The sequence below is a fragment of the Rutidosis leptorrhynchoides genome, chromosome 4, assembly GCF_046630445.1.
Source record: "Rutidosis leptorrhynchoides isolate AG116_Rl617_1_P2 chromosome 4, CSIRO_AGI_Rlap_v1, whole genome shotgun sequence".
Taxonomy (NCBI): domain Eukaryota; kingdom Viridiplantae; phylum Streptophyta; class Magnoliopsida; order Asterales; family Asteraceae; genus Rutidosis; species Rutidosis leptorrhynchoides.
This window is the reverse complement of record NC_092336.1, coordinates 540,232,312-540,245,428: the sequence shown is the minus strand read 5'-3', so window position 1 is coordinate 540,245,428 and position 13,117 is coordinate 540,232,312. Positions and strand designations below refer to the sequence as shown.

The following is a 13,117-nucleotide window of genomic DNA, read 5'->3' as shown; positions in this document are numbered from 1 at the left end:
TTATCCAGCTTTGGATGTTCTTGCTACGGGTGGAAGTACAATCGAATTAAGATCGGCAAGATAGGGTGACCAAAGCCCTAATCCTCCTCTGCTTTCTTTTAAACTACTGTTGTTGCCTTTAAACTCGTTAAAGAATTTAACCCAATCGATTTTAGAAGAATGTTCACGTGTATGTGGGTGCAGCATAGATAAAGAATTATGCTCACAATTTGGGAACATGAAGAACTTAAATTGGCCGTTTAGTCTGTAGACAACGAACCCAAAGCTCAACTGATCTCTTGGTGTAAATAGATTTACTTCGTTGAACCACAAACAGCTAAATAAGTTATTTAGTGGAGTATGTTCACGTATGATTATATCCCCTTCTGGCACATCAAAAAATATCATCAGGATTCAAAATAATGTGAAAATAAAGGTTAAAAATAACGATATTAAATATCATACCACTTATAGTTTGCTTTAATGGGCTCCAAGGTTCCAATCCCTCATAGCGATAAATTTTCATGTGGCGATCAATTAAAGGCCGAGCGTATCGCTTTCTTCGTTTGTTAGAATCAGCCTCCTCATAGATATTTTTATGATGCTTGTGCTGAGCTATGGCAAATGTATGCTTCCCACGCCAAAGATATCTGCACGAATTATAAAAAGCAAAAATTATCACAAATCAACAATAAGAAAATGAGCTATGAACTTGCAATGTTTCTACACAGTTGTTCCAAATTCTACCTTTTTATGTCATATACATGAGGTGGCAAAATGGGCACGCAAGCAGGTTGGGTAACAGAATGATACAGAAATATATTCTGGTCACATTAAAATCGGTAGGGTGTGTTTGCCCCCAAAACTGTTTTTACTGCATGAATATATCTTTTATAAACCCTTAGTTATCAAATGTAATTGCAAATACTTATGATTGTTAGAATTAGTGTGCACGTCATAACACAAATCTATACTATCGCTTATATACGGGCCTATGAGGCCACACACTTTAGCATTTAGACACCATTATTATATATTATTGACATATAATTATAACCTATATTTTTAAAAAAGAGTATTTAATTAAATACGGTTTAATTAAATATCAAATGCTCAATGACTATTTGATCACAATTTATTTGATAAATTTATTTTAAATAAAGTTAAAAGATAAGTTAAATATTACTCGGTATCTTTTAACAACTCCACGATGACTTGCTCCCAAAAGATTTGTCATAAGATTTGGTTCACATTATTTTTAAGAGATAATTAATTGGGCCTTATAAGTCAAAAGTTGGTTTACATGTTATTGTTTTTGTTGAAAACGATAATAAACAAAGAATAGATCAAAATGGTTTTGACAACTTATAAGGATGGGAACAATCTTTTGGAAAAGCATTATTCGATTACAATATAAGGAATAGAGGTTTCATTGTTCATAATATATATTAGAGAAAATAAAAGGGTGTGCGGTCATTCATTTACGATTCTTACGGCAAAACACAAAAATTAGTTTTAATTTGTTTTCTTGATGATCAAATTAAAAGGGTTGATGTTCCTTTTTCTGTTCGTCACTTACGGCCAAAGAGCAAAAGAAAACCATAGTGTTTTCTTATATGGTTTTGAGCATTTAATCGATTAATCAAAGGGTTTGATTAATTATTATTTTGGGTTATACGGACTAGCATTCAACCGGTGTTGCTCGACGTGCTGTGTGGATTAACCATAGAGATATTCATACACTTTGAATATATGTTTCAACCTAGACATGGAGAGTTCTTTCTACCGCCCTTGCATCGCTCACTAAAGGTATATCTAAACTCCTCTTTGTGAATTTATTAGTTGACAATTATTAGTGGTGTAATTGGATCTTGTCGGGATCGTTAATCGTGTGAATGTTTTACTTGAAAGTTTATATTAAAATAAATGATATTTATTTTAAAGTTAATAAAAGATGTTTATTTTCATGTTTCGCTGCGTTTCTAAATCTTTTAAAAGTACACACGATTTTCCATCAATGATTTCAGTAATAATCTCATTTTTTAAATGAAATGATTTCGGAGATTTTAAGCAACATTATCACCCTTGTGGTGAATTTGGACCCATTTGGTATGTCAAGAGGTTCCCTTTATGGCCAAATTTGTTGGTTTAATTCGTTTGAGATGAAACATCACCCACATTTACCCATCCAGAATTCAATGGTCAAAATTCCCACCTATATATTAAAAGGGCAACTTTCATAAAAGAGGAACATGATATACTAAAATAATCGATAACGAGAACAAAAATAATACCCAATTCCACGCATGTCGGGTATTGCACAATAAAAAACGATTAAACGTTATATATTACTTAAAAAATGGAAAGATTGCATGTTATATATCGTTTAAAAAACGGAACCTTCAACCGGCTAAGCATGAGCCATTTTTAGCACCTAAAAGGAGCATATAATAAAACTTGTAATCCTTTTACCGTACAAAATACATCTAACTTTTTTAATCTACAAAATAGAATATGTAACCCTCTTATCGTGCAAGATTATTTTATAATCACTATAACAAGCATTTTGTATATCATATTCTCTTCTTATGAAATTTCCCCTATATTAACAGACGACAGAAGCTAAAATTACAATTTACAATCACACATAAAAAATAGTCAATAAAAGCCAATACCTCTCCAACATAAGCAACGGGTCAACAATTAGCTCCATTTTCCCATCAATCCAGATACTGTAAATAGCTTGAGGAAAAAGCCTATGAGTCAATATCTTAGGAATCTTCCCATTCCTTCTAGGCTCGTCATACGGTAGATGCTGTTGATGGCAACGGAGACAGAAGCCAGGACCACCACAGAATATTGTCCGCTTTGGGAACAGCGAGCCACCAGCGACTCAACTGCCCTCACGGGTTTAAAACGCGTCCTGTGAGGAAGAGGTATCAAGCCACATATAAGGGCCTTTGTTTTTGCCTCTCCAACCGATGTGGGAAAGGGGTGAAGGTCACCCCAACAATCCCCCCCCAACATCGGTGTGGTAACCCCGGCTCTGATACCAGTTGATGGCAACGGAGACAGAAGCCAGGACCACCACAGAATATTGTCCGCTTTGGGAACAGCGAGCCACCAGCGACTCAACTGCCCTCACGGGTTTAAAACGCGTCCTGTGAGGAAGAGGTATCAAGCCACATATAAGGGCCTTTGTTTTTGCCTCTCCAACCGATGTGAGAAAGGGGTGAAGGTCACCCCAACATTGTTGGGTTTTGTTATTGGGTTTCCAAATATGAGTAAGTATTAACAAGCCCAAGCCCAACAAAATTAGGCCCATTGCTTGGTTGACTTGGTCAAGCATAGGAGGGCATCTTAAAACATCAAGTTGCAGCTGTTTTTCATTATCAAGAGTGAAGAGAGTTCAAGAAAAAGAGAGAAAAAATCCCAATTTCCGTCACTTCTTACAGCAGTCCAGAAAACCTTCGATCCCCGGAGATCCGACCGTTGAATCTTCTTCATTTTTGGGCTGTGTCTTCCTGACATCAGTGCCAAGGTTTTCAACCGTTGAATTCGTCTAAAAAGGCCTGTAGGTCGAGTTATTGCTGCTGGAGCAGAGAGCAGTTTTTTGGGTGATTTATTCCTCTTTTGTCTTTATTTATTTCATATACTTGTTGATTGTTCTTGTTCAAGAGTATGATGATGTTGTATACCTCTAGTTGATCTAGAGAAGGATTATTGTATTGCTCTCCTTGTTGATGATAGTGGAATTTAAGTGGCTTACGAGTCCCGTGGTTTTTACTCTCGATTTTGAGGGGTTTTCCACGTAAAAAGTCTCGCGTGTATTGTGTGTGCTTGATTATTCGTTATTAGTTGATTTGCTACTGATTTGGGGACTGATTTGGGTTGGTTTTGATATAGCTTGTTTGTTAGTTTCCTCACGGGTTCATACGGGTCGGGAAATGCTTGTCAAACGGGTTTGTTTCCGCTTTGTAGATTGCCCGTTGTGATTATTTTCCCATCAAATTGGTATCAGAGCTAGGTTATTTGATTTGACTTGATATCATATTGTTGGGTGCAAACCCAATCCCACATTGGTTGGGGATAAATGTCAAGATCAACATATAAGCTCATGAGTGTCTCTCTCTACTACCAATTGGTTTTAGAGTAATGTGGGAGCTCATGGCTTATATGTTTGGTGCTTGTTGGGCTATAACCGGTCCTTTCAGTGGTATCAGAGCGGGTTAGCCTAGAATTATGTGGATTAATCGCCCCAATTAGACAACGATAATGGATCATTGTGTGTGCCTTATATCAAAAGATCTCCCTGATTTGGCCTTGGTCAGGTTGAGAGTTGCGGGTAATGGCCGGCGATATAAGATGAATGGATCATGTGCGGAATATCGTTGAAGGGGAGGCCTGGTGATGTGGTCTTCGGTTTGAGGGGAGGATTGTTGGGTGCAAACCCAATCCCACATTGGTTGGGGATAAATGTCAAGATCAACATATAAGCTCATGAGTGTCTCTCTCTACTACCAATTAGTTTTAGAGTAATGTGGGAGCTCATGGCTTATATGTTTGGTGCTTGTTGGGCTATAACCGGTCCTTTCAGATGCTTGCAGAATAATGCGCCATATTCCGACCCATTCTCCCCCGTTATTATCTTCTTTAACCGTAAAATTTTGCTTGATAAACTTAAGAGATATTTCATCCACCACCATAAGAAAGCAAAACAACTTCTTCGATTGTGGACTTACATTTGATGGTTGATGAGGTGTATCATACTTATCGAAGATTCCAGATGCAACCACAAATTTACATTTCTTGACATATTCAATGTCTTTGAGGGACATATCTGCACCACCATCTCGCATAAACCCACAATGCACCTAATTAGAAAACAATAAAATTCACCCTCCATGCATTGAATTTGAATAAGATTAAGGGTGCATTTGATAAAACTGAATGATTAAGGTTGAATGATTCATAGTCTAAATGATTCAAAGCATCTGAATGACAATAACTTGTTTGATAATCGCTTAATAAGAATGATGTAAAATTACCTTATTAACCTTTTGTGTGAATATAAAAACTATATAGTTGTTTAATAAGTGTTCTGGATAGATTTTAAAGAAGATATTACATAAAATTTAGATACTTAATGGTTGAAAAAATATTTCAACTTTGAATGGTTCAACACGGAATGCTCAACCATTCAATAACATATGTCATTCAAATAAACGCATTGAATGCTTAATGGTTCGGCATTTAGCACTGAATTATTCAATTAAGAGGTGATCAAACACACCCTAAGAAGACGACAAGAGTAATCAAGTTTCATAGTTCAGGACCGGAGTTACCTTCATGCTCGATTTTAGCTTGAAACTATCGTCTCTTTGTTTCCAACTTTGATGCCCACCAAATAGTGGAAAAGAATCTGATCCAGTTGTGTTTGCATTGTCATCAACCTCAAAGTAGGATAGACTTTGCACAAACTTTGAAGGAAACCTTTTCTCCGGAATGACTACTTTCTCCGGGTCACTGGCTAAGGGAATTGAACAGCCTAATAGATATATTACAGAAAAGTATCATCAAGCTCTCTTTAATGATTAATAGTTTCTGAAATGAGGTAATGCGTAACAGCCTTATGATGTGGCGGTGTTACTAGCCCCATTATGTGTAGCATATGATATATCGTGCTGTCTTTATTACAGGTAGCTGCATATAGCCAAAAAAATCATAATACGACAATAATACAGTATTAAAGTTATCTAGCGTAAGATGTAGTTAAATAGCATACATACAAGTGCAGTACCTGAGAGGAAAACAAGAGAAGATTGGCAACTCCATATATGAAATAATAGTACAGCTAGAATGAGCAGCATCCACATAATACCACCCGCTAGTAGCAAACGAACAATTCCCCTTTTCCAGATAATTATGGTCGGGTAATTTGAGAATGACTTGTCTCCATCGACAAAACCATCTCCACCTATATGTATATCAAAACAGCAACAGCATTCATACCAATGTTTTTCTAATCTCCATGTGCTTATAGCAACGATATATGCAATAAAATCACAATCTAAAATAATCTGATTTCAATACAGCATTACATAGTACTACCATTAATTAACCACAATCCTTTATTGCACTAATAAAGCATTACATATGCTCATTAACTTGTATCATTTTCAATTCACATTCACATCCCAAATATTTTGTAACTTACATGTGCATCACTATCCAATACATAAAATGGATACTTTAGTCGAGTATGAACCTTAACAAGTTTCCAGTTTCACAGATGACAGAGTACCAGCCAATAATCAAAAAACCTAAACTAATCACAAAAATTCATTTGAAATTATACAGTACCAGCCAATATGATTCCTAACTTGATTGCAACATATTACTGAGTTCATATGAAATAAATATTACAGGTTACCTTTATTATCGAAGTTATCATTTAAACGGTCAGGTCTACGGCTTGCTCGTAAGGAAACGGAATGGTGAACGTCGATATCCATACTTACAGCTCTATTACATTTAACATCAAAGTAAATTGAACGATCTACAAAAAATTTAGGACAATACATTAGATGCAGATTATGAAATATATAAACAGGTAACTTAATTGAACTATAATTATGAAATTGGTAGCAATATTACCCAAAACTGGTAAGAAATTGACGTTTGCAGTGGTTTATCGGGAATGCAACTGACGGTAATATTTACGAGGTTTGAATCAATATTAAAAGATCTAAAGCAAGGGGTATTGATTCGAATAATCTATAAATGTGTAAGAAGACGGAATGATTTTGTGGTATTAATTTGGGTTTATAAATATCCGACAAAATCAGATCAAGTTAGGCTTTACATTTTGTTACAGAGTTTTATTCAAAAAGAGAGGAAGATGCGTTTTCTCAACGAGAGTTTCTGACCGTATTTCATCCCAAATGGCTGGGTTAGCTTGATATCTTATCGATATTTTGTTGTGAACCCCATTTTATGTGGATTCAAGAGAAATTTGTAGTTTTTTATTGCTATTAGAGGCTTTAGGGCATAATTTATTGAAAGTTGTGTATCTTGAATATTTACTTGTAATTGCTGAATTCTTTTTAAAATTTAAAAAGAGTCCTACTATTTGGACGGTCCAAAAAAGTTCGAAAATGGTAAAAATTGGTCTTACCATTTTAGCTTGTCTACAATTATCATATCACACAGTCAAATCACATCAATCGTTCATTTTTTTCTCAATTCTCTATGATGAGTTTTTTCTCTCTCTTCAAAAATCTATACATATAAACACTTGTACATTGTGCAAAAGGTGTTGTACCTTTAAATAAATAACTGATACAGAGTATACAAAAGCAGAGGCCAACGACAACCACCATTTCTAATAAGCTAACTTTAGCACTTGTACATTCTGCTATAAATTTTGTATGTTTTCTACATCGTTATTTACATTTATTTACATATTAACTAATACACAAAAGTTATGAATAGTGCCAGCAGCATTTTCGACTTTTCCTTTTTTTTAAAAATTTTAACTAAATTTCATTTTACCAACAAAGGCCCCCACACTTTTTAAAAAAATTCAAATCGACCCCCCAAACAGGGGGTAAAGTGTCAAATAATCATTTTCATAAAAAAAATCTTAAATAAACTCCACCCAAATATTCAACGGGTCATATCTTCTCGCTCGCAACGAGTTATATTTTTCCGACACCATCGTTAAACTCGAAATAATTTTAGGAACACAATGTCACTAGCTATACGCAAAACGGACGCTTTTTAAAAAACGCTAAATATTTGGGGTACTTTTCATACACGTTGATTTTGCGTTAAATTTTTCAAAAGTCGACAATTCCATAGCGAAACGTGGAGATGCACATATATTGTTAATTTAAAATAACATTTAAATCTCTCACGGGTTATAACTTTTAGTTCGACTCGAGTTGCCCTTCAACGACATAATCGTTAGCCACAAAATAATTTTACTAAACGCAATAAAATACATTAAAAATCGAACCCCCGCCGGCGCGAAGCGAGGGTTCAATAACTAGTTTTTTTCTAAATGGAAATAAAAATTCCGGCCAAGAAACATAAGCCAACGACCACCGTAGGCAACTGACGACACCGTCAACCACCATCGACTGCCGTTGTGAGAGAGAAATAGAAAAGAAAAAACGCATGAAAAACACAGCCTCTGAAGAAAGTAGGGATGACACTCATGATGGTCGGAGTTGGGACCGGCGAACTCTTGTCGGAGTTAGGGGGTGGGCGGAGGAATGGCCGGAGTTGGTAGGGATGAGAGGAGAGTGTTGTGTGTTGTATTTTTATGTGTTCATTTGAGTGGGGCAACGAGTACTTGAGGCTCTATGCGGATACATGTTCCCAAAGTGATAATGAGTTTTGTTTTTAGTGTACACATGGCCCTAGAAATAAACATGAATGGTCCAATTAAAAAAACCCATTAAAAAACTGGTGAACCACGAATTTTTTTTTTTTTTTTTTTTTTTTAAGCGATTGGATCACCCGGGGGACTAAACCATCCGTTGCGATCATCTCCCATTTCGACTATGCCGATGCAGCGATAATAACCCCGCCCCCATCGCTGCCCGAGAGGAAACCTTGAAACCGATCCAAGGACACGACCAAGTAAAACCCCCTCCCCTTTACCCCCGAACGATATGGGAAAGGTGTCATGGGTGAATGCTTCATGGCAATGATGAAATTGTGTTTTTAATATGTAGCTAACGGGAGTCGAACTCCTGACCTCCGGAGGCAGGCCACCAACCGCTGAAATTTTGTTTTTAATATGGCAAGGTGAACCACGAATTCTTATTTTGTTAAATTTAGCTACTTGGTCGAATACATTGGTTAATTCAAGTTTTCGGTAATCTGGATAGTAGCAGTAAACTATTGAACGTAAATGTGTACCTCGTATGACTACTTCTATCTAATATCGTTCTTCTTGATCTTTTGTACTAGTTGTGTAATTTGTGATTGAGTTTGTTCAACTGTAGAATGTAATTTGTGTTTCTCATATATTTTGAACTAAGTTTTCTATATTTGAAACAAATTCTGCATCTGCTTAATTGGTGTTTTAATGCCGTTTTTGCTGATAAACAATTTTTCAAGTTGTTTTGTGCTTTTAAAGGTTGGTTTTCATATTATTTATGCTGTTTTGAGGTATTTATAATGGTGATTTAGGATTGTTTATATGCTGTTTTCAAATGTTTTGATGTTGTGCATTGTTTGTTCTTGTTCTGAGTAGGTAGAAAAAGGAATGGATGTCGACATTGATCATTATCTGTTCCTTGGGTTACCTTTAGGCGAAGAAAGATCAAAGCTTTCAGAAACAGAAATAACAAAAGCATACAAATTAAAAGCATTCGAACGCCAATCATCTTATAACATTCTTAAAGATGAAAAAGCTAGAAAACTTTTTGACGATCTTCTTCGGGCAAAGCAACATAAACTTCAACACCAATCACAACAAGACTCCAAACGTATGAGAATGATGTCTGACCTTGAAGAAAGAGAGCGATCTAGGTTTTGGGTATGATTCGTCTGCTAAAGCTAGAAGAGAAGAGGATACTATTGCTAGAAAACTTAAAGAAGAAGAAATTAGTAGAATTCGTGCAATGTGTGCTAAGAAAACGGCTATTAGTACAACTGGAGTATCATGTCCAAAGAAAGAAAGTGAGACTGTGAAGCCTGATCCGCAGCTAAACGAAGATTTGGATGGTACTAGGTATCAAGCATTTGAAGATTCGGTCTTTGAAAAACTTCTAAAGGTTTGGCCTGTACTTTAATTTCTTTATCGGTTAGATGTACTTTAAAGATGCTCATATCTTAAACTGGCTCTTTATAGGGTCTATAAGTGTCTGAGAGGGCTGAGCTTGCCTAAAACACATATTAGTGTGTTAAATATGATTAAAACAATACCATTAACGTAGACACCGAAGATTACTTATCAAAGAATTTAGGAGGTTGTATGTATTAAAGGTCGACTCTTGGCATTTTTTGACTTGTTTGAGGTAAAGGATGACCCAAATTGACACACTACATAGTTAAGTGGGTTGAAATCGCCACCTATTCCTCTATCTATAGGTAAATACATGAAAATCTTGATTACCACCTTGTTTGCAAATGTTCTAGGTCGTCATATTGTTGTTGAACTTGTTAGTGACATCAGCTTAGATTTTATTGTTGTATTCTTCTACTATTCACTACTACTCTATGTGAAATCTTTTGCAGGCTGCTGAAAGACAAAAATGAACTACGAAAGCATGTAGACTCCCCCCAAGTTCCAAATTAATATCGCTGCTGAAGATATCAATCGCCTTCATAGAGAGCTTATGAATGTAACAGAATTTGTTTGTGTGTATCGATGACTTGTCACTGGTGTCTTGTACCACCTATTTCACCAACTGATTAATATACTGATAGATGTAAATGGAGATTTTTATATGATGCTGTGATCACATTAACCAACTTAATTGGTCTTTTTTTTTTTTTTTTTTTTTTTTTTTGCTAAGAAATAACAAGCATTATCATTTGAAGCTATTTGTTAGTTGTAACTTGTGTAATTCAATGGAGTTGTTATAATAGAGATCTCTTGTATTTTTATATTAGAAAGGCAAATCACAACACAAATATGTTTTCTGCTCATATACCCTAGAAAAGATATTAACCGTAAACTAGTATCTGTGTCCTTCCTTTCAGTAAATATTCATCAACATAAGGATTCCGAGTCGTCTTAGCATCATGCAGGTCTCCTTAGAATCAAGGCAAGCAAATACCATAAACCAGACTCAACAGATGATAACACAACAATAAGCATAGCCACAAGAACCAGGGTCAAGCTAGCAGTCTTCAGCTGCACTCACAATCAATACCCAATTTTTAGTGTCAATTTTGTAAGATAATAATAATAATAACAATAATACAATCCAAGTACTATTCAAACTAAAACAACTTAACTGTCATCACTAAAAAATTAACTGTTGTGTAATACGTTTACTGGCTTATAGTCAACCGTGCGTATAAAAACAAATCCGTTTTCCATGCAATGATAATGAACATAATAATTACAAATGTGGTTCTTGGATCATGACAACTGTCTCAAAATCACGTTTATGAGAATGATGTCTATTAGGATTATGAGGCATTTACTGTTATTTAACTGCCATCAGTGTAAATATGCAATGAACTGGTAATGGTGTGATGTAATCTCTCTAGGCACATAGTCAACTTATGCTCAAATAACGTACAAGACCATAATAAAAGCAAATCAGGAAACAAAGCTATATGCAAATTCGTAAACACTAACCGTGTTCTGGAAACCTGGCCACTCTATGTACTTGAGCTGGCTTGGCTGCTCAGCAAGAAAGGCTAACATAGATTTTAAACCCCTGAAATATAATACCCTTTAATTATTTAGTATGAGCTGAACATTTCCTCTATTTTATTGAACAAAAAAAAAATAATAATAATAAAAAAAAAAAAAAAAAAAAAAAATTTCTTAAACAGTTCCAGTATTATAAGACTTTTTTTCCCTCAAAAAAGAGAAGCTGCCATTACAGATACAGAATATCACCTACTCGTAAATGTGGTCAAAACCATACCATTATATGGATATGGATATAAAAAGTACAATATGCAAGAAGTAAAATTTAACAATTTTGATTAATAAGGAGGTAAAAACTATAAAACGAGATGCGTTATACCTTATAAAGCCCTCTGTAGGTGCTAACCAAAAGGGTTCTTTCCCATCATTATGTAAACCAAACTCATGGTTTCTTCTTCCTACTGGTATAGCATAATTGGCACCATTACCTCCTCGAACAAAATACTGATGTCTTGTTACAAAAATCTTTAAAATAACAGTCATCAAAAAATTGTTTATCCACACATTCACCTGACGTAGGTTATACTAAAGGATGAAAGAAACGGTTTAACTAACTTACATTCCGAAAAGCTAGGTGAGTTTTTCGGTAATTTACTGATGTGTTCACTGTTAACCTCTGAACAGGCACTAGTGGTTTCACAATATTTAAACCTAATCCATAAAAATAGAAATTAGAGTATCTGTTATAATATAGCAGTAAAAAGGCATTATGCCAGTAACAGTGTGTATATGTGCATGCTCTGTTTTAAAAAGATTCTGTTACTAATTGAATCACAGTGATAGTCTCTTTTCAGGTAATTTATTGCTCAAGTTTACTTTCTCTGTTGGTTCTTACTTTAATCCAGCGATTTAATTTAATTGATATTGATATTGTGAGTAAAAACAAAAGGAGAACATATGCAAAAGGTCTCAAACTGGAACAAAATTGCTTATAAATATTCTTCATTGCAAAATTCGAGCAGTAAGGCTGCAATTAAGGCCACTTCTTTCTTTCTATTTTCAGATAAACTTGTGTGATTATATATATTGTGTTTATAAAAGTATTTCATTTCATGTGAAACAATGTTGTATTAAAATAGGAATAAAGATAACGAACCTGTAAATCCGGTTACTAATCCAGAAGTTAACGCCATTCAATTGTTGAAAATTAGCTGAAATAAACACTATAATTCACCAATCAAAATTATTACAGCATAAAAACCCTAATTTCACATGAAAAAAATAGGTATCGACAGAATGAGATAGGAAAGCGTAGTGAAAACACACCTAAAACCTCCGTATGTATTAATTAATTACACTCAAGAAGTTATCAGAAATTCGAAGAACATGTACGACTGAGAAGAATGAAGATGATGGGATAATTATGAACGCATCCCCCTTTGAACCTGTAAGATATTGAGTTGGACCAGTGAAGCCCAATATATAGACCCGTTTTTAAAATATGGGCTGAACATACCCGTCACAACATTCTCCATTAATAATTAATAATTAATACTATATCTCGATCGGCCCGCACGATGCAGCGGGACCTTCCGAGTTGAATATTCATATTTAACGTATCATTTTGTATTCATAGAATTAAAAACACGTTGTAGCGGGTGTGTTTAGATACACATGGTTAGTATCTAGTATACTTAACGGCATGCACGTTTTTAACGTCAGGAAAATCGCGTAATTTGGGTTATTTATTATACGTGTGTGTATATGTATAAAAGATAACCAGAAATATTA

The 13,117-nt window shown here is 35.0% G+C and overlaps 3 protein-coding genes across 5 annotated transcripts; all 3 read right to left on the bottom strand.

Moving 5' to 3' along the window:
• LOC139842618 (probable hexosyltransferase MUCI70) lies at positions 1–4,098 on the bottom strand. The gene is made up of 4 exons (XM_071832738.1): positions 4,048–4,098; positions 2,655–2,794; positions 445–629; positions 1–365 (listed from the first exon to the last, which is right to left on the bottom strand). Exons 1-4 carry the CDS (start codon positions 4,096–4,098, stop codon positions 1–3), a joined length of 741 nt encoding a protein of 246 aa, XP_071688839.1.
• A 398-nt stretch (positions 4,099–4,496) lies between these two features.
• Positions 4,497–7,436, bottom strand: LOC139842617 (uncharacterized). The gene is made up of 6 exons (XM_071832736.1): positions 6,637–7,436; positions 6,413–6,538; positions 5,780–5,956; positions 5,614–5,682; positions 5,325–5,527; positions 4,497–4,853 (listed from the first exon to the last, which is right to left on the bottom strand). Exons 2-6 carry the CDS (start codon positions 6,492–6,494, stop codon positions 4,497–4,499), a joined length of 888 nt encoding a protein of 295 aa, XP_071688837.1. The 5' UTR covers positions 6,495–6,538; positions 6,637–7,436.
• A 3,113-nt stretch (positions 7,437–10,549) lies between these two features.
• LOC139845088 (uncharacterized) lies at positions 10,550–12,778 on the bottom strand. 3 transcript variants are annotated; one of them, XM_071835311.1, is made up of 6 exons: positions 12,653–12,778; positions 12,483–12,549; positions 11,946–12,037; positions 11,706–11,851; positions 11,309–11,390; positions 10,550–10,855 (listed from the first exon to the last, which is right to left on the bottom strand). In XM_071835311.1, the coding sequence occupies exons 2-6, from the start codon at positions 12,517–12,519 to the stop codon at positions 10,742–10,744; spliced, it is 471 nt and encodes a 156-aa protein (XP_071691412.1). In that variant the 5' UTR covers positions 12,520–12,549; positions 12,653–12,778; the 3' UTR covers positions 10,550–10,741. The 3 variants fall into 3 exon arrangements, with proteins under 3 accessions (XP_071691412.1, XP_071691414.1, XP_071691413.1); XM_071835313.1 differs by having other exon boundaries at positions 11,706–11,830; XM_071835312.1 differs by having other exon boundaries at positions 12,483–12,537.
• Positions 12,779–13,117: the final 339 nt, after the last annotated feature.

Coding starts and splice junctions, on each gene's coding strand:
- LOC139842618 (XM_071832738.1), bottom strand. CDS start 4,098: ATGAGCTTATATGTTGATCTTGACATTTATCCCCAACCAATGTGGGAT. Junction 2,795..4,047: donor CCCAACCAATGTGGGATTGG/GTTTGCACCCAA, acceptor TGCCATCAACAG/CATCTACCGTATGACGAGCC. Junction 366..444: donor ATTAAAGCAAACTATAAGTG/GTATGATATTTA, acceptor TTGATGTGCCAG/AAGGGGATATAATCATACGT.
- LOC139842617 (XM_071832736.1), bottom strand. CDS start 6,494: ATGGATATCGACGTTCACCATTCCGTTTCCTTACGAGCAAGCCGTAGA. Junction 5,957..6,412: donor TGATAACTTCGATAATAAAG/GTAACCTGTAAT, acceptor ATATACATATAG/GTGGAGATGGTTTTGTCGAT. Junction 4,854..5,324: donor AGCTAAAATCGAGCATGAAG/GTAACTCCGGTC, acceptor TTTTCTAATTAG/GTGCATTGTGGGTTTATGCG.
- LOC139845088 (XM_071835311.1), bottom strand. CDS start 12,519: ATGGCGTTAACTTCTGGATTAGTAACCGGATTTACAG. Junction 12,038..12,482: donor ATTAGTAACCGGATTTACAG/GTTCGTTATCTT, acceptor TTTATGGATTAG/GTTTAAATATTGTGAAACCA. Junction 10,856..11,308: donor GGCCAGGTTTCCAGAACACG/GTTAGTGTTTAC, acceptor TTGTGAGTGCAG/CTGAAGACTGCTAGCTTGAC.